The sequence below is a fragment of the Lagopus muta genome, chromosome 1 (assembly GCF_023343835.1).
Source record: "Lagopus muta isolate bLagMut1 chromosome 1, bLagMut1 primary, whole genome shotgun sequence".
NCBI lineage: Eukaryota > Metazoa > Chordata > Aves > Galliformes > Phasianidae > Lagopus > Lagopus muta.
The window spans coordinates 6,772,416-6,790,591 of NC_064433.1; the positions used below are offsets into that span (position 1 = coordinate 6,772,416).

Below are 18,176 nucleotides of genomic sequence, written 5' to 3' on the forward strand. Positions count from 1 at the left end.
ATGCCCGAAGCTGTGCCACAGCACCCAGACCCACTCCCCCCGGACTCCCAAGGCCGGGACTCACCGGAGGAAGAAGAAGTAAGCGTAGCCCTGCATGACGGTGTGCGAGTGACAGGAGAAGTAGCCGAGCCCGGTGAGGTTGAGTCGTGAGCCGGCGGGCACTTCCAGCATGCTGCCCCACGCTTGGTCGCACAGCAGTTCGATCTCGGCCGAATAAAAGAGTCCTCCCGGGTTGTGCTGCGAGCTGGCACCGGAGGGGGGGTCCCGTTGCCAGGGCAGATAATTGTAAGCCCCGTAGGGATCGGGGTGAAGAGCCAACACCCGCGCGTAAACGATGATGGAAGCCAGCTCAGCTCGGCAGCCCTCGCTCAGCGGTCGCCACTCGGCCGGCAGCTGGCAGCCCCCCCCGGCGCCCGCCCCGGCCCCCAGCCCCAGCGCCAGCCCCAACAGCAGCAGCGGCCCCGCGGGCGGCGGCATCGCGGGAGGCTCCGAGCCGGGGGGGGCGGGCGAGCCCGGCTCCGCTCCGGGACCGGCACCGGGACTGGGGAGTGGGGATGGGAATGGGGGAGAAGAAGGGTGAGGGACAGCCCGGAGATGTTATAGGTGAGGGAGTTGTAGAGGGAGAAGGGATGGGGTCGAAGCAAAAGGTGGGAAAGTCAAAGGTGCCCCAGTAAATTAATATAATAATAGTGAGACTTAGAGGGTTTGGGGAGTGAAGGAGTGAAGACGCAAAGGGGTGAGGGTGCGAAGGGGTTGAGATGCGAGCAGCTGAGATGCAAAGGGGAGGGCTGGGAAAAGGGAGAGACATGGGAAGGGGCAGAGATGCGAAGGGGAGGGAGGGAAATGGGAGAGGTGCAAAGGGGGAGGTGAAAAGGGAGGGATGCAAAGGGGAGGGTTGAGAAGAGGAGGGATGCGGAGGGAAGAGGTGGACGGGACGGACGTGCAAAGAAGAGAGATGTAGAAGGGCGGAGATGCAAAGGGCAAAGCACAGCCCCGGGGGGGTAAAGCTGCCGCTGGGCATCCCCTGACCCCGCCGGCGGTACCCGGGGCTCGGGGAGGTGGAGAGAGGTCTAGTAGGGAAGGCAGGGACTGAGAGGGAGGTGCCAGATCCCACTTGCGATTTCCTTTCTTAGAAGCCTGCAACTCTTTTTCAAAATGCAGCTGGTGAGAAAGGTAAAAATCAAAACCTGGGTCTCTGAGTGGTCACTTCCCACCTCTTCTCCACAGAACTGCGGCACCCTGGGGCTTCTCCAGCTTTGGGGCAGATGGCTCCGAGCCTGACCCTTCTCCTGGCACACGCATTGCTGTGGAGCTCCCGACCATCCCCAGGGTCCCTGCACCATCTGCAGCCCGAAATAACTCCTTCTAGTTCGGTTTTGTCCTTTTCCCACATTAGATCTCACTGGTAATAACGTGGCCAAGAAAGAGCTTGAGATGCTGAAAAAACTTTCTGTTTGAATACGAATGTCATGCAGATGTGGTCCTGGTTAAATCTCTCCCTAACGCTGATGACTACTGAAAGTTTGACTGTAAGTCCTGGTTGATTCCTTTAATCCTCTCCTCTGTCTGTCTGTCTCCATCTGCTTCTGCTCTGCAGAAGGATTGGAAGCCTTTAGGAGCACGAGATGCCTTTTTGTTCCTCGGTGTTGTGCCCAGTGTGGGGGTCCCCATGCACGGACAGCATTGAAAGCAATGTGTGAAATAATGAATCACGAGTTAAACAACACTAAGCCAAGTTCATGACAGTCAGACATTTTCAGTGACAAGTGTCTCCCTTGGGAACAACCTCATCAGGTTCAGCTGTTTGCAGAAAATAGCCAGGGGAGTTTAATAAAGGTGATATTCCTATTTCACGATGGCATGGTCCCATGATGAATTTAAAACAGAGTTTTATGCAAGAGCAGCAAAGCTGCTAAAACAGAAGCAGATTTTTTATTTTTTTTTCTAAAACAAATCCTCCCGAATGATAGATGTAGCTTTTATAGCATTTTTCACAATCTGTTTCTTGGAAATCAACAAATCGTTTCATAACATTTGGAAAAATCTGAACAGGCAATCTGAAAAGACTTCTTTGAAGAAAACATCCTCAGGAAATCCCAAATAGATCAACAAGTTTAACTTTTTTTTTTTTTTTTTTTTTTTTTAGTGTTAACCAACAGGAAAAACTTTCTGCTTTGGAAACTGAAAGGAATAAATTGTGGGAGAGGAGATTTCATGGCTTCATTCAGTACATTTTAGATATGGAAATAAAAACAAAGGAGGAAAATAAAGAATTGAGGCTGTTGCTGACTTGGAATCATGGAATCACTAAGGTTGGAAAGGGCCAGTAGGATCATGGGGTCCAATCATCAACCCATCCCCGCCACCATGCCCACTAACCACATCCCCCAGTGCCACATCCCCCTTTTCTTGAACACCTCCAGGCACAGTCACTCCACCACCTCCCTGGGCAGCCTGTGCCAATGCCTCACCACTCTTCTGAGAATAATTTTTTCCTAATATTCAACCTGAACCTCCCCTGATGCAACTTAAGGCTGTTATCTCTTGTCCTATTGCTGTTACGTGGGAGAAGAGGCCAACCCCACCTCACTTCTTTCAGATAGTCACAAGTCTGGGGCAGTCCTCAAGGCATTTTGTGCAGCACAGTGCACACAGAGGCCTTGGCACTGACCTCATAGCTGGGCTTCTTTTGAGAAAGGATGCTTTGAGACATGGGTGAAGACATGGGGATCACAGAAGGAGGGAAGTGCTGCAAGTGATGGCAGAGATGTTCAGTCTCTCCATGTAGCACATTTGGCTTTGGAGCTTGATGGCTTCATTGGCTTGAATCCCATGTTTGGTGCAGGCAGCAACACACAGGTGTGTCATCACTCCCAGCTTCTGCAGAACCCCAAGAAGCTGATGCAATATTTGTAGCCATAGGTTATTTTGTCCCAGAGACCAAATTCTTACGGACACATGAGACACAAGCGCTATTTCTTCTGTGTATACATAAGAGATTGATATCTTCTGGGAAGAAGAGAGCCAGATTTAAGCTCCATCTCTGTTTTCTGTGTGTTGCAAGTGAGTAATGGCCAACTGTCCCCAAAACACTTGGAAATATTCAATCTCAGCTGAGCACATTCAGCCATCGCTCACGTTTTTGTTAGCCACCATGTAACAGCTGGGAAGAGGACAGGGAGAAAGAGAAAGGAACGCAGGCAGTTCAGAGCCAGAATGTGGAAGTATCTTTAATTAATGCCACTGTTAATTGTCTGAATTAAACTGCTCACATGTGACCAGAGTCCTGGAATCAGTGAGCTGTCTCAGAACACACAATAGCAATTGCCAGCACACACTGGCTCTGTTTGATGCTCTCCAGTTCTCCTTTTGGCGGTGATTACCAGAGTGTGGAAGCAAGTAATTAGTGTTCTTTGGAATTTCTCTGTGATCCTGCAGAGGTGGTAGTGTCAGCACTGTGAGGACACAGAAGGAGTCCATAGGGCTGATTCAGAGCTGAATGAGCTGAAATGAACTTGGCCCCAGTTCTTGAACAGATACAGTACACATAGAATTAAAATACCTCTGACCTTAAAGTGCCTGGTTTCCTTACTGACTTCCATTTATGCTTGCTGTATCTGGTACAGTTGTAAAGGTTTGGGAAGGCTCCTCTCATGCCCCCTGTGAGATGTCCCCTGCTGGGACCTCTTCCTGTCAGAAGCTCATCAGTGTGTAACTCTGCCTTCCATCCAAACAAGCTGCTCCCTTGGGCTGTTTTCCTTGAGTTCATAAACCACGTTCAGACCAGTATTTTAGTAAATAATTACAGCCATCTGCACTTGGATCACAATGATTAATGACATTTTGCTCTCAAGTTTTTCTCTACCAAAGTCAATTTTCTCTACACCGTCAATTGTTTTCCGTCTCCCTTCATTTCTGAGGTAGTAAAAAGAGGCACGAGCACCTGAATCCTTTCCAACAGCCCTCTCTCTTTCAGCTCTTGATAACATGGAATCAGTGACACAAAGTAAGGATTTAGGAGCCCTCCCTGGAGGCCACATCCTTCAGATCTGTGTTTGCTTTCTCTGCAGGGATCCACCATCTGATCTGAGACCGACTTCAGTACAGCATGAATATTTCTTTGCTGTGAACTCAGCATGGGTCTGACAAGTGCTGTAGCCAAAAGGAGCTAATCAGAGGAGCGTCAGTGGAGCCAATTAGCTCTCAGGCCATTCATGCATGTGCCACAGTTATTCACTCACTTCCTCCACTAAGATAGGCTTGTAGGCTTTGAGACAGGCTTGTGCTTTCCAGGCAGGAGCTCTTCCTTCTCTTTCTCACATCTTTACAGATATTCTGACTAAAGATTTCTCCCTCCAAACTCTGCCATCTTCTTTGCTGTTTCTATGGTGATACAGGTGATTTAAGCCTTTTAATAAAATACAGCTTGTTTCTGTCTCTTTTAGCCATTAAAGTATTGACAGAGTGTTAGTCCACGTATCAAACAAGAGCACAGTACTTGGAGTCTGGATGCCTTTCTGATGGGTGCAGGTGATCTGAAACCTCAGTTCAGCTATCTTTTATTAATATATTTACAATAATTCCTTTGTAGCCCAGGGTACAAAATATCAAAACCAGATTTCTTCCTCCACGTCTACCTCTCTTTAAACTGGGAAATGCACAGAGAGGACTATTCAGGTACATTAGTGTCCCAACAGGAAGAGATGCTTTCATTACTTTCTTCTGTCTGGGCTTTTCTAAGTTGAGTCATTCTTCTTATACATTTTGAAGTTTGTTCCTTTATATTTAATTGTTTTTATGCAACTCTCTGAGCTGGGTGATTCCTATTTAAAAAAAAAAGTCATATTCCCTCTGGTTCTTTTGGTCACTTTCTTTCTTTCAAACGGTAATTGTGACTATAAAGATACAGGCTTCGTCTTTGGGGATCAGCTAGGAATACACTGTATAGGAGTCACATTGTATAGGAGTGAAGACTGAGGCAAAAAGTTGTTGAATACCTCACCCTTCTTCTCCATTGTTACCAACATGCCTGTGTTTCTCACAAGGGAATTTCACCCTCCTGGACTTTCCTTTTCTGGTTGATATATAGCCTCTGGTTGATATATAAGCCTTTCTTATTCTTCTTTGCATCACTTGCCCAGTCCAGTTCCAGTTGGGCCACGGCCTTCCTGACGGCATCCCTACACAGCCTAGCAGCATCCGTGCTAGCCTAGCTGCTTCCGGTGCCTGAGTATTTTCTTCTTGTTTATTTCCTTGTTGTGTTTTCTTCCAGTTTGACCAGCAGGTCCCAGTTCAGACATGTTGATCTCTTGCCTTCCTTTCCTGGCTTCCTATGCCAGGGGATGGATAGCTCTTATGTCCTAAGTATAGCTTCTTTAAAGAGCTTCCAGCTCTGCTCTGCTCCCTTGTCCTTGAAGACAAATTCCTAGAGGGATATGCTGACGAACTCCCTGAAGAGATGGGAGCTCCTCTCCCAGGCACTGGCACTCTCACTTCATCCTACCACCACTTCAGATGACAGCCTGGATGTCATCCTCAGCTTAGACCTCTCTCTCCATTCTCAGGGTCACGTAGACCAGATGTGGCCACTCAAACAATGAAGCTGCTGTTCAGGCTCTTTCCTCTGATGTCTTTAGTCCTGCAGCATCTTTTCCTGTGCTGACCCAGTCTTGGCCCACCAGTGTCCACCCAGCTTGTAGCTATACCTTCTGATTTCTCATTCACAGCCCACCTCCATCATCCACCCACATCCAACCCTTGCTTTATGCCAGCTCCTATGGACGACTTCTGAGGCAAGGACCTCCTCAGTTCTGTATTTCTCCAGCATCTGGAACACAAGTGGTGACACATGTCCAAGAATAAGAATAACAGCAATGTGCAGGCTGATTCCAGCCCAAGTCAGCAGAGGCCAGCAGTGCTGCACTCAGAATGTTGTTCATAAATCAACATGAAATGCACTGTCTGAGCATAGCTCCCAGTAGACACACATCTGCATAACACATACCGCTGACATAACTGGTGATGGGAAAAATATCTTAACATATCATTCCCACAGCCATGGAGGAATGAGTAAAGATGTCTAATTCTCCTGTCCCTGGGTTGAACTCTGGTCCAGGTAAATTCAGTTCTTAGGAATTAGAGATTTTAAAGGCATAAGAAAGGGACCATTAGAAAAGCCTGATCTGGCCACACTGGCCAGAAAATGTCCCTTAGGGATTCTTGTATCTCGACCACAACTGAATTTAGAAGAAGAAAGCTGGAAAAAAAAAAAAAAAACAAAAAAAACAAAAAAACATTCATCTCTTGTCTTAAAAGTTCAGAAGGTGAAGAAGCAAGTTCACCACTGGGTGAGTTCTTCCAGTGCTAAAATCTTATTATGTTTTCTCCTATTCTGGATTTGTCTAGCTTCAGTTTCCAGCCATGGCATCACATTGTGCTGTTAGCTTCTACATCAAAAAAGAAAAACAACAAAAAACAATGAGAAGAAACCACAACCACTTACAGGCTGCCCAGAGAAGCGGTGCAGTCCATGAAGGTGTTCAAGAAATGTGTAGATGTGGCACTGAGGGACATGTTTTGGTGGGCATGGTGGTGATGGGTTGATGGTTGGACGAGATTATCTTGATTATCTTAGGGCTTTTTTCCAACTGTAATGACTCCGTGATTATAAATTCTCATCCAGTCTCAGCATGTATAATCCAACCACCAAGTATTCTCTTGAATAAATTGAATATAACCAGCTTCTGTCACTTGGTGACAGAATAACCAAATTACCAGTGGAATGCTTGCCCCAGATTTTCAATGTTCTTTTTTCCTGCATAGACCAGAGGTGAATACTGCATTGTAGAGACTGATCTCCAAAGAGCCAGTGAGGGAGTAGCACATCCACTCCTTCACCCAAGAACTGTGTTTATTCTGCTAGTAAGCGCTGCATAAAGATGGGGAAATTTGCATTGGTCACTCTACAGAAAAACTGTACTGGCAAAGTAAAGTTTGCATTTCAGTCATATCTCGGTCAAGTGGAGGTAACTCTGACAAAATTTTGGCCAGAGCCATTGTCCCTTTCACACCCTGTCATTCACACTGGGTCTCTTTGGCTGTAGAATCACATGAAGAAAGCAATGTTGGTCAAGTCTGAATCCTAACGCAGGACAGAGACAAAAGGAGAGAGGCATCTATAGTGAGCAATCTTGGCACAATGTATAGTTAATGCAATTGAGCTCACACTGTGCTCAGTTTTCGCAACTTGGTTCTTACCCTGATGAGTTAATTCCCTTTGATGTCTCTCATGTTCCTCCCCTGTTTTCTCTGAGTCTAAAATAACCTAACTGTCCATCTTGCTTATGGAATTACTGAACTTTTAAGAGAGTACAAAGTGCACTCACATGGATTTGGAATTAAACCTCTCTTGTTTATGTTAAACATAACATCTTAATTCTTCCACTGCTGGAGGGCAAATGAATCTCTGCAGCCCCAAAGAAACCTGCTTTCAAGCCCTAGAGCAAAGGTCAGTGTGATTTATTTCTCATTAGAGATTATCTTTCTGGTAAAGTTGTCTCATGGTATACGACAGTCCTCTTACAAAACACCTTTATGCAATTTGTTGCATTTTTACTTAAATATAGTCCACTGTAAGGCAACATATGCTTAATATTCACCACATTTCTCCTCGTCAACTGCAGAAATCAGTGGACTATCTGAATTTTTTTCCACAAGGAACACAAATGCCTGCTATCTATATCTCACCAGCACCCAAGGATCTCTGGATTTGGGGAATGAATCCCATTGAATCCGGCTGTTCTTCCAGAATTTGGCTGGGCTCTCGCCTCCCAGCTCTGGGGATGGTGGGGAAAAGGCTGAGGGGAGGTGGGTGAAAAGGCAGAAAAAGACGGGGTGAGAGAAAAGGGTAGTGAAGGAAGTAACTTGTCAAGGAAAATTTAAGGCAATGCTGGATTGAGCAGATCTTGCTCTTCTCTGGTATGATAGGGCTTTCTGGATCTTTGACACAGACCCTTGCGTTTGCTAAGCAGTTGACATAAAAGCACATCAACCCTGCCATTGTGCAGGAGGTTTATTTGGATTTTAGGTCTTGTTCTTAGCAAAGGATAGAATCTATGCTTAACCTTGTGAGTTGACCCAAGTATGGCAGTGAAACGTTCTGATCCAGTTCTCCTGATGGAGATTGCTCCCTCCTCTCATGCATCAGATGGCTCTTTGCTCATCAAACTCCCTGATTTAGGAGTTGATGACACACATACAAGACAGGTAATGCTGGAGCTACAAAATCCATCAGCGACGAGATAAGCAAATTATTTGCTGGATTGTATTGCCTGTTAGCAAGGCTGCCTGGCTCCTCCTTGGGTTACATTAACTATTTGAGCTAAAACATCATGTTTTGCATGTTTATCTCGGGTAGACTTGTGAGAAAAACATTTTGATGGTCTCTTCACCAAGGAAGGCTAAAGAGTGATGTCTTATTTTACCTATGTTGAAGACTGTGCTTCTATGAGTAGAGGCAAGACCTATATATCTGGCTGAAAGATTAGGATGGAAAAGGATATTGACTGGAAAGATAAAATTTAGGAACAAAAAAGTCAAGCCTGGCAGATGACATAGCTACTAGCTTATTACTGCATAAACCAATTGTGAAGATGCATTTCTAACATATTAGTGTACTCAGATAACATGGAGACAAGCATCACAGGAAAGTCCATCAAAGTGTTAATGTTTGCATCTAAAGTTCTGCCTTAACACCATTAATGATTCTGGGACAGAAGGTTTCAGGACATTTGCACACTAAGCAGTGGAGATTAAACCTTCGCTTTCTATTAGAGGAGATTCAGATTGGATATAAGGAAGAAATTTTTTATAAGGGTGATGAGGTACTGGAACAGGTTGCCCACAGTAGTGGTAGATGCTCCATCCCTGGAGATATCCAACATCAGGCTAGTTGGGGCCCTGAGCAACTCGATCTAACTGTAGGTGTCCCTGTTCACTGCAGGGGAATTGCACCAGATGGCCTTAAAGTGTCCCTACCAACTCAAACAATCCTATGACTCTATGAACCTAGCTGTTCTTTAGGAGAGCACAGTCCAAACAGCTATTGAGGGCTCACTGCCTTGAACTAGGGCAGGATTGTTAGGAGACATCAGAAGTTCTTTTGCTTCTGAAGATTTAGCACTACCTACAGCTATAAGTAGGAGTCAGTTTGGGTCCATGTTTGTGTAGAACTCGTTGAGACACCAGAAAGTACCTTCTTTGTGGTTCCTATTTAAAAGCAGAAGTGTGAAACAAGCCAAGAGCTCTAAAAACCCTTTCATCCAGGATGGTAGCCCAGTGCAGTGTTCAGAGAAGGGCTGCCTTCTGCAGGCACTACTAAAAACCCAGTTATAGTGAGACTGCAGCTGAGCACTGCATAGCCTGAGTGAGGTCTTGAAACATTTAGAAGGGGCTTTTGCAAGGTGGACAGCCTGGAGAAAACATTTCCATTACTTGGAAGACCACCTGTTTGCAGGAGTTACTGGGAATCTGAGTACAGAGTCACCCACAGCCCATTTGTTCTCTCAACATTAGTTCGGTGCTGAGGTTCAGCTCTGAGCCACATAGGTGATAACACAACCAAAGGAGAAAGGAAAAATCTCTTTTTCACAGAGATGTATGTTAGTTTCCAGCTCTGATTAAATATATCCCAGATGCTAGGAGCAGCTGTGAAAGATTTTTCTCCTTTGCTTTTTTTTAAATGTGATATATTCCTCCTCTTCACCATCTCCTCGTGAAGGAGGGGAAGAAGAGCCTCAGATAAAAGCCTTGCCCCAGGGCAAGCAAAGATCCCAACTGCAGTTTTGCATAAATCTGTCACTTGGATTCTCTGGAGAGTAACTGCAAACTTGAAAAATAGCATAGTACATCAGGCACAGGTGTGAACTCCTCTCTCTCTCTCTCTTTCTCGCTATTTTTTTTTTAATAAAAGTTGCTGTGAAGCTCCCAGAACATGATTCGTTTTCACCCAGATTTCAGCTTTGTTAGTTCTTCTAAAACTATCCCTGTGTTGGTAAACACGTTATTAGTAAACCAGAAATGAAACGATAATGAGAAAATTGTCCTGTAAAAGAAAATTGTCCACAACGACCATCCTACAGTGCTACTGCTGCTTTCTACTCCCCCCAAGACAATTTGTGAGGGAGCTTTTGCTCTCTCTTACTTTTAAATGCAAATACATCCAAGATTTGCTGGGTTTGGCTTGGGGCTGGGAGGGCGGCTTGTGAGGAAGCTCAGTTATGTCTTTCACCCCGGGGTCAGTTTTGCATCCCACAGTAAATTTGTCTTCTTCACTTGAAAAAAAGACACAGTGTTGTTCCATAGACTTTTCTCCTCCATCCACGCACTTTCATCCCCAAGTGCCTTGGCTCCAAGTGGCTGGAGCACAGGGGCCAGCAGAGGTGCCTGCGTGGGCTGAGCTCATCCCAGGCTCCCAGCTGGCTCCTCTGGTTCCCCACACTCTACCTTTGTCCCTAAATCTTTCATGTTCTCATCAAGCAGGAGGGTGTTTGCTATTTGGTGTTCGGTTACTGTCTCCATTGTAAAGGAGGAAATTGCTTTTGCAACTGCAGTCCCAGAGGCTGTACTTTTCTTCTGCAATTAAACCTTTATCAGACCTCACGCTGCGGTGATAATGTTGACTGAATAGGTGTTTGCTGACAGACATTGACCTACAGCCTAAATAATATAAGGAAAATACTTTTAAGTTTTTTGGCTTTTTTAAAATCCTTGCCTAGTTCGTGGTTGAAGCCGTACTTGCAGTAAATAAAGTGAAATTATTTAGGACTGTACTGGGTACTACTAGCATCTGTGTCTAAGCCACTCTCTGGGCATGATGGGATGACCACTTCTTTGACTGCTGTGGGAGCATGAGCTGACAGGGCTGATCACCATATTTTTTTCACCCCAGCATTTGTGGTGAAGAGCCAGAGCACCCTGCTGGCTCTGGCAGCAGGAGAACTACAATCCTACTCAGCTACAGCCTGAGAAAATGGTCTATCCACCTAAAGGGCAGTTTTGCATTTCAGTGCTGTTGTGTTGAAAGCCAAATCAATAACAAGATTTGGCCAAGCTCTGCAAAAGTTGGAACCTGACTTCTGGCTCAGTTTCTGCGTAACAAAGAGCAAGATTTTGATGTTCCTTTCAGCAGCATTGCTTCCCATTGCAGCATGCAAGCTGTGGGTGGCTTCTCTTCATATTGAGAATACTGGTGGGTGTCGTGAGTCATGGTGGGAGGGTGACATGGAGTTGGATTTTAAAAGGTGAAGAGTCAACATTTGTGAAGTTTCTGCAGCCTATTCAATTAATTTGTAACAACAGAGCTAGCATAAATCCTACCACTGCTGCACATGGCAGTGCCTGGTGATGTGGCTGTGTGGCTGGGAGAAGTGCCAGAAAAATAGAGGAAAGCAAATGTCATTCCCATCTTCATGAAAGGCAAGAAGGCGTACCTAGGGAACTGCAGGCCTGTCAGCCTCATTATGATCCCTGGGAAGGTGATGGATGGCCTAATTATGGAAAACATTTCTAGGCACGTGAAGGAGAAAATCACCTGGAGTAGTCAGCATGGATTTACAAAAGGCTAGTTGCACCTGATCAAACAGATAAGCTTCTACAAGGTATTCACCAGCCTGATGGATGAAAGAGGAGCAGAGGATATTGTCTTCCTAGTCTTCCTTAAGGCCTTTGACACTGATCCCCATAATGTCCTAGGGCTCAGGTGTCATGGTGGACATCAAGGTGCACTTAAGGCAGCAATGTGCCCTTGCTACAAAGAAGGCTGATGGTATTCTTAGCTGAATTAAGGAATGTATCACCAGCAGGTCAAGAGAGGAGAACCTTCTGATCTACTCAGCATTGATGAGGCCATGCCTACAGTGCTGGTTCCAGTTCTGGACCACCAGTATAATACAGACATGGGTATGCTGGAGGGAGTCCAACAAAGGGCCATCAAAATGACAAAGGGACTGGAGCACCTCTCCTGTGAGCAGAGGCTGAGAGCTGGGGCTGTTCAGCCTTGGAAAGAGGAGGCTCAGGCAATATCATCAATGTTTATAAATACCTGAAGGGAGGGCACAAAAAGGACAGAGCCAGGCTCTTTCCAGTGGTGCTCAGTGCCAGGAAAGAGACAACAGGCACAAGCTGGAACATGGGAGATCACCTCTGAGCACCAAAAAGCACTTTTCTGCTGTGTAGGTGAAGGAGAAGTGGCATAGGTTGCCCGGAGAAGTTGTACAGTCTTCTCCTTGGAGGAGTTTAGAAGCTGCCTGGTCCTGAGCTAGGTGTCCCTACTTGAGCAGGGGTTGGACACAGTGGACCCATAGGTCCCTTCCAAACTCAATCTGTATGTGATTTTGTGATTTTGTGAAATGCAGAAGCTCAAGCTATTGCCCACTTTATTATGCAAAAGATCTTTTTCTACCCAATATTCAGAAGTGCTCAAAGAGGATTCCATGTGAGTAGTCCTTGGTTCTTAAAACTGTTTCCCTCTTGGTTCATCTTTCCTTATAGGCATTTGGCAAAGTGATGAGTCCTACATGGACTGGAAAATGCAGAGCATTTTACGATGGATGAAAAAAATGCAAAGAAGGACAGTAAAATAAAGCTGACCCAGCAGGTTGGGAGTTGGGTTTGTGACACTGGGGTGCAATGCCTTTCTCTGCCACTGGGTTCCTGTGGCACTCTGGACAGGATACCAAAGAATAAATAAGTAAACATATGACTTTGTCTCATTATATCCCAGGTTCCCGTTTGTAATATAGAGATAACATCATTTTCTTTGATCACAGATAAAGCAGAGATCCTGGGATTTCACAATAACAGTCATAGAGACTACATGAAAAAAGCTCATCTGGTTTTCTATAGGAAAGAGTACTAACAAAGAATTTATAACTATCAAATAATTATAGGAAAAGAAATACAGCAGTGAAAGGTTCAGAACTGCTAACTGTGTGTTGAAAGGTTCAGGAAAATGCCTGGAGTTGTGAGTAGGTGCCAGAGAATTTAATTATGATAATAAAACTTCTGGGAAGACGTGAAAATGCTGGAATGATCAAATCATGTTTAATTATGAGGAACATTTTTTGTCTTGGTAACACAGCACTGTAAGGAATACGTGTGTTGCCTCCAGAAAGGTTAGGGGCCAGGATGTCATTCTTTCAGAAACAAAACAGACAAGAACTTTAAAAAAAAAAAAAAGTCAAAGAAAAGCCAAACCAAAGAAATGCCTCACAGATCATGGTAGAGCACTCAGAGCTTTGTGAAGAAGGCCAGGGGAACTCCCAGAGACGACACACTCTGCTCAGGTAGGAATTCCTCTTTGCAACCTTTGTAGGAACAGACAAGCCTCTTCCCTTCCTTCTTCCTGTCCTCCTGGCTCTCATCGATAGCTCTGTAGAAAATGGACTTCATAGTTGGAGTTTCTTTTCCTCAGGTAGAGCCACACTGACTCCCAAGGGCAATGGGCAGAGTCATGAGGCTAACAGTGCCTGCTGCAGAGGAGAGCTACACGATCTCTACTTCACTGACATATTTAAAGGTATGTTCAATAAACTCTTGCTCACTGCAAAAAAATCATTCATAAAAAGTCAGCCCTGATGGCATGTTGGCAGCACAACGACCCAAGCTCTGTGTAGGAAGTCCAGGTCACCAGTGACAGTTCAGGACTGTGCAGTTTCAAGATGAATTAATTGCCTCTTGGGTTTCCCTTGGCTCTGCAAGGCTTTTCCTGGATTTGCACACACTGCCAGCTGCTGCACAGAAAACCAGCAAGGAAAATGAGAGGAGATATGGATGGGCCCTGCCTAATCACCTCTGGATTTGTTTGCTTCTGGAAATCACGATCCCTTTGTGCTGCAGTTTCTGTTGTGCTGTAGGCCATTGAAGAGATGATAAGATGAAAAGAAATAATAACAAGAAGACATGGCAAGCAATGCAATGAAAGGCTTTGGTCTTTGCTGCTTGAGAGAAGGGCTGCAAACTCCACCCTGCCAAAAGGCTGCACTGTCTGGGCTTCTTAGAAACCATTATGGCTTCAGCCAGTCCACAAACTGGGCCCACAACTGCAGCCTCTGTTGTCCCCTTAAAAAGGAAGATTTGATACACAGCAGTGGGATTCCTACACGCATCAGCATGGAAAGTGTTCTTGATTCTTATACCTCATGGCAAATATTTCTTGTAGAAATTATATATAATTCTCCATGGGATAACTGCTTCATTGCAGCACATGGCTTGCCCTCAACATGGTACACAAAAGCCCGGACATGATGAGGGTTCAGCTTCTTCCCAGGATGCTGTCCTGATGGATGTTCCCATCGCTCAGCAGTATTTGAACACCCTTATTCAAGCTATCTGCCTTATTGCTCTGCTTAGGATTCAGAACACTTTTCCTGGATGCTCTGCAAGAGGATCCCTGGAGATCCCATGAAAGATACAAAATATTTACTTTTTGTTCTCTGTCTCTTGGCTCTACAGTGATGCTGTTGTGTGTCTCATAGATCCTGGCATTAATTCTCAGTGGCTTTCTTTACCTGCTATATCCTAATGTCTCAGATATGACTTACACCTTTACAAGTTCATAGGTAGTCCACTCCATTAGAACAACACAAACCTCGGAGAAGCTGCCTGTTCTCAGTATTTGTAAGTGTGCTTCATCTGTATTCCCAAAGCAATTGCTTTCAAAGAGGACACCATGAAGGCAATTTCTGTTTGTAAACTGCAAAATAGGGACATCTAGCTGCAGATGTTCCTCTTCATTGCAAGGGAGTTGGACTAAACGACCTCTGAGGGTCCCCTCCAACTCAGATGATTCAGTGAGAACCCACTAGGCTGGTATGGCAATCTGACATGCCCTCCTACCGCACCCCTACCGATGGTTTACTGTGATGCCTGAGAGACCCTCTCCCTTTAGCACTGTGCAATTTTACCACGGTTGTTAGAAGCTTATTGTGATCTCCTCCAGGGATGTTAGCATTCAGCAAGGCAGTGCTGTGAAGCCCTGCATCTTGGTTGTGTTCTCACCCTGCACTGCACGAAAATGCCTTTCAGAAATGCCTCCTGCAGTGCATTTGTCATTTGCCAGAGGTGTTTATTGCCTTTTTTTTTTTTTTCACTCCCCAAGTTAAAAACTATTATTTGTTAGGATCTTTTCTTCCTCATGTACTTTACGTTATCAGCTCTCAATGAACGCATCATTTAAGCTTTAGGATGAAACATGAAAATAACCTTTAAGCCCCTGGGGAGATCATTCCTACAGACTAAAGGTGTTTTCAGACCATTCTGCCTGATTGCATCCTGATACCTGATCCTGATATGATTCAAGCGAGCAATCTTTGCTCATTTCTGCCACTCTTCCACTGAGAACGATGATAATACAGCACAGGAATTAGCAGGCTGATTGGCTTTTTAGATGTTAGTGTTTTTATTCCATTTACCACCTCTGTCTGTACCCAATTCTCAGATAAGTTAGCTCAAGCAAGGAAGTAACTGCTCTGATTTCAATGAGACCGAGTTTAGTCATCTGGCTGCCTGCTTTGCTCAATTATTAATGTTAGATCACTATTGATTCTGCCTCTCTGAGCTTAGTGGCAAACAGCTGCTGAAAAATGAAAGTGAAAAGCAAAAGAACAAGGAGAAAAAAGCTTCCAGAGCCTCCAAAAGCTTCCAAGTTAGGTCATGTGTAAACCAAGGGGCCTAAGAATTACATTCATCGGTGGAAAGGGGAAGTTGTTTTCTTCTTGTTGGATTCGTTCAGTTGTTTTCACTCAGTATATTCTTCTCCATGTCCTGGATTCAAGGATGAGGTGTTTTGGGGTAACAGCTCCAGGAAAATGATACATTTATGAGAGCTGGCTGTAACCCAGGAAGTCCTGCAGGTTTGGTATATAGATATCACACTGAAGTGCTTGCAGAAAAAAATTAGTTACAAAATTAAAGTGATACATCAGCCCAGCTCTCACTCTCAAAAGCAATCTTCCTCATTCAGTCCCAGAGCGTATTTTACTGGCTGCAGTTTCAGGCTGCCCAGAACCTTAGCTGACCCCTTGCTTTCAAAGAATAAAGCAGAGAAAATGTCTCTTAAGTTTACTCTCATGAGCTTCCCATGCCTCAGCCCAAAGCTATACACATCCTATACAAAATTCCTCCAGGACTACACAGCAGCCTTCAGAAGGGGATCTGTGCTCTGCGATGCATTTCTGCTGCCAAAAACCGTGGTGTCCAGCTGGGACTCCAGCACCCAGCTTCAGCCAGGAGGAGGAACTACTGGGGCTTTTAAAGAGGTTTGCTCTAAATCATTACACTTCCTTCAGAATCTCTTGCATAAATAACCCTCCTCTAACAGATGTAAGACACGATGTAATACAGAGACAGGTCTGACTTCTCTCTTTGCAGCACACAGACTGAGGCCAGGTGCCCCTTCTCCTGCTTGAGAAAGGAGCCAGCAGAAGAATCAGGAGAAAGGAAAGAGATTAAGAGATGGCTGCAAGTGATACAGGGAGTACCATAGAGACAACTGCAAAGAAGCTGCTTGGGGTCTTGTTCAACTCTCCATCAAAAACTGTGCAGCTCTGTCCACCTGGGGGGAGTTTAGCAAATGGAAATGACCACATGTGTTTAACCCCTGTACTTCCTACTCACCAATAATCTACACAAATAAAACAATTATTCTTATTCTTATTACAAAAAGGGAAACAAGCAAGTGAAGAAGGGGGAAAAATAAAATGTATAAAGTGAGCTTCCACTTGGAGGTTACAATCTATGGCTTAAAGAATCTGTAATGGGTTGTTTCTTTGTCTTCACAGAACTCAGCATGTCTAGAAACACATTTTTTGCAGCAGGCTTTCTATAACATCAGCTTGTTCTCATGTCTGTGGCTAGTTTATTGCAGCAATTATAATAATTGATCAACTTGTAAACCATTATAAAGACTGCTCCCTCATCTGTTTTGTTCCCTGACTGGCTCCTGCTTTGAAGGCAGCATGGATTTATAGTGGGGGCTGTCTGCAGCACCCATCCCCTCCCTGGCTTTCCATTAATGTTGCCTGATTCAGGAAGAACAGTCTAGCTCCCAAGGAGCAGCTGAGGACGTCTGATCACAGAGCTTCCAGCCATTAACCCCACTTTGATCTGGTCCAAGTTGAAAGGTGAATATCAGAGTTGCAGAGGGAGTCAGGAAGGCAGGAAGAGGAGAAGAAATGTCTCTGTCTTTTACTCAAACATCTCCCAGTCATCATGGGTCACACTGGTGAGATACTGAAGTATACCCCCACATAGTACTGTCCTCCCCCCATGCCAGGTGAAGCCTGGCTGCCTGGTAGGATCCATCTCACCAGCCAAAGAGATGAAGATATTTGTTTTCCATGACACAGCAACATAGGGCCACAGATGCTGGAACAGAATGAAGCAGATGAGCTTCAGCAGTGCTGCCCATGAGGCTTTCACAGCTCAAGTTAGGAAGCACTGTTACAGCCACCTTCTCATACGCAAACTCTCAATTAAGCAATTTATTTCTGCATGAGGGAACTTGCTGTGCACACATATATGTAAGAGAGAAGAGCTAGATGCCCAGTGTCAACAAGAACTGCAGCCAATAGTTGTTTTATTTAATTACCAGTATCTGAAAAGCAGAGTCTCTGTGGATCTCTGTGGATGGGAGACATGGCAATAGATAGACATAATAATCGTTAATTCCCCAAGACAAGGTGGACCTTTAGAGATAAAACAAATATAGAAATCATTGCCATGATAACTAGATTAATATTTCATCTTGAGGACATGAGATATCCAACTGGCAAGATTTTCATACCCGTAATGACTTAAATTGACCCCAGAAGCTGGAACACAAGAAGTTCCATACTACGCATGGAAGAAAGAACTCATTCACTGTCAGATTAATGGAGCACTGGAACAGGCTGCCCAGAGAGGTTGTGGAGTCTCCCTCTCTGGAGATATTCAAGACCTGCCTGGGCGAGCTGCTGTAAGGGACCTGCTTTAGTAAATGGGGGTTGACTTGATGATCACTAGAGATCCCTTCCAACCCCTACAATTCCATGATTTGGTAAATAAAATAAGTGTATGTAATAAGTGTACTTTAGCAGAATACATTCATTAGGTTGGATATCAGGAAACGCTTCTTTACA

At 44.8% G+C, this 18,176-nt stretch overlaps 1 protein-coding gene across 1 annotated transcript in view; it reads right to left on the reverse strand.

Moving 5' to 3' along the window:
• The window catches only part of CCDC3 (coiled-coil domain containing 3), a 44,080-nt gene extending 43,068 nt beyond the window's left edge, over positions 1 to 1,012 (reverse strand). Inside the window, exon 1 of the mRNA XM_048963272.1 lies at positions 65 to 1,012. Within this exon, the coding sequence (XP_048819229.1) occupies positions 65 to 477 (413 nt within the window). The 5' untranslated portion in view covers positions 478 to 1,012. The remainder of the gene's footprint in view (positions 1 to 64) is intronic.
• Between the last annotated feature and the right edge of the window lie 17,164 nt (positions 1,013 to 18,176).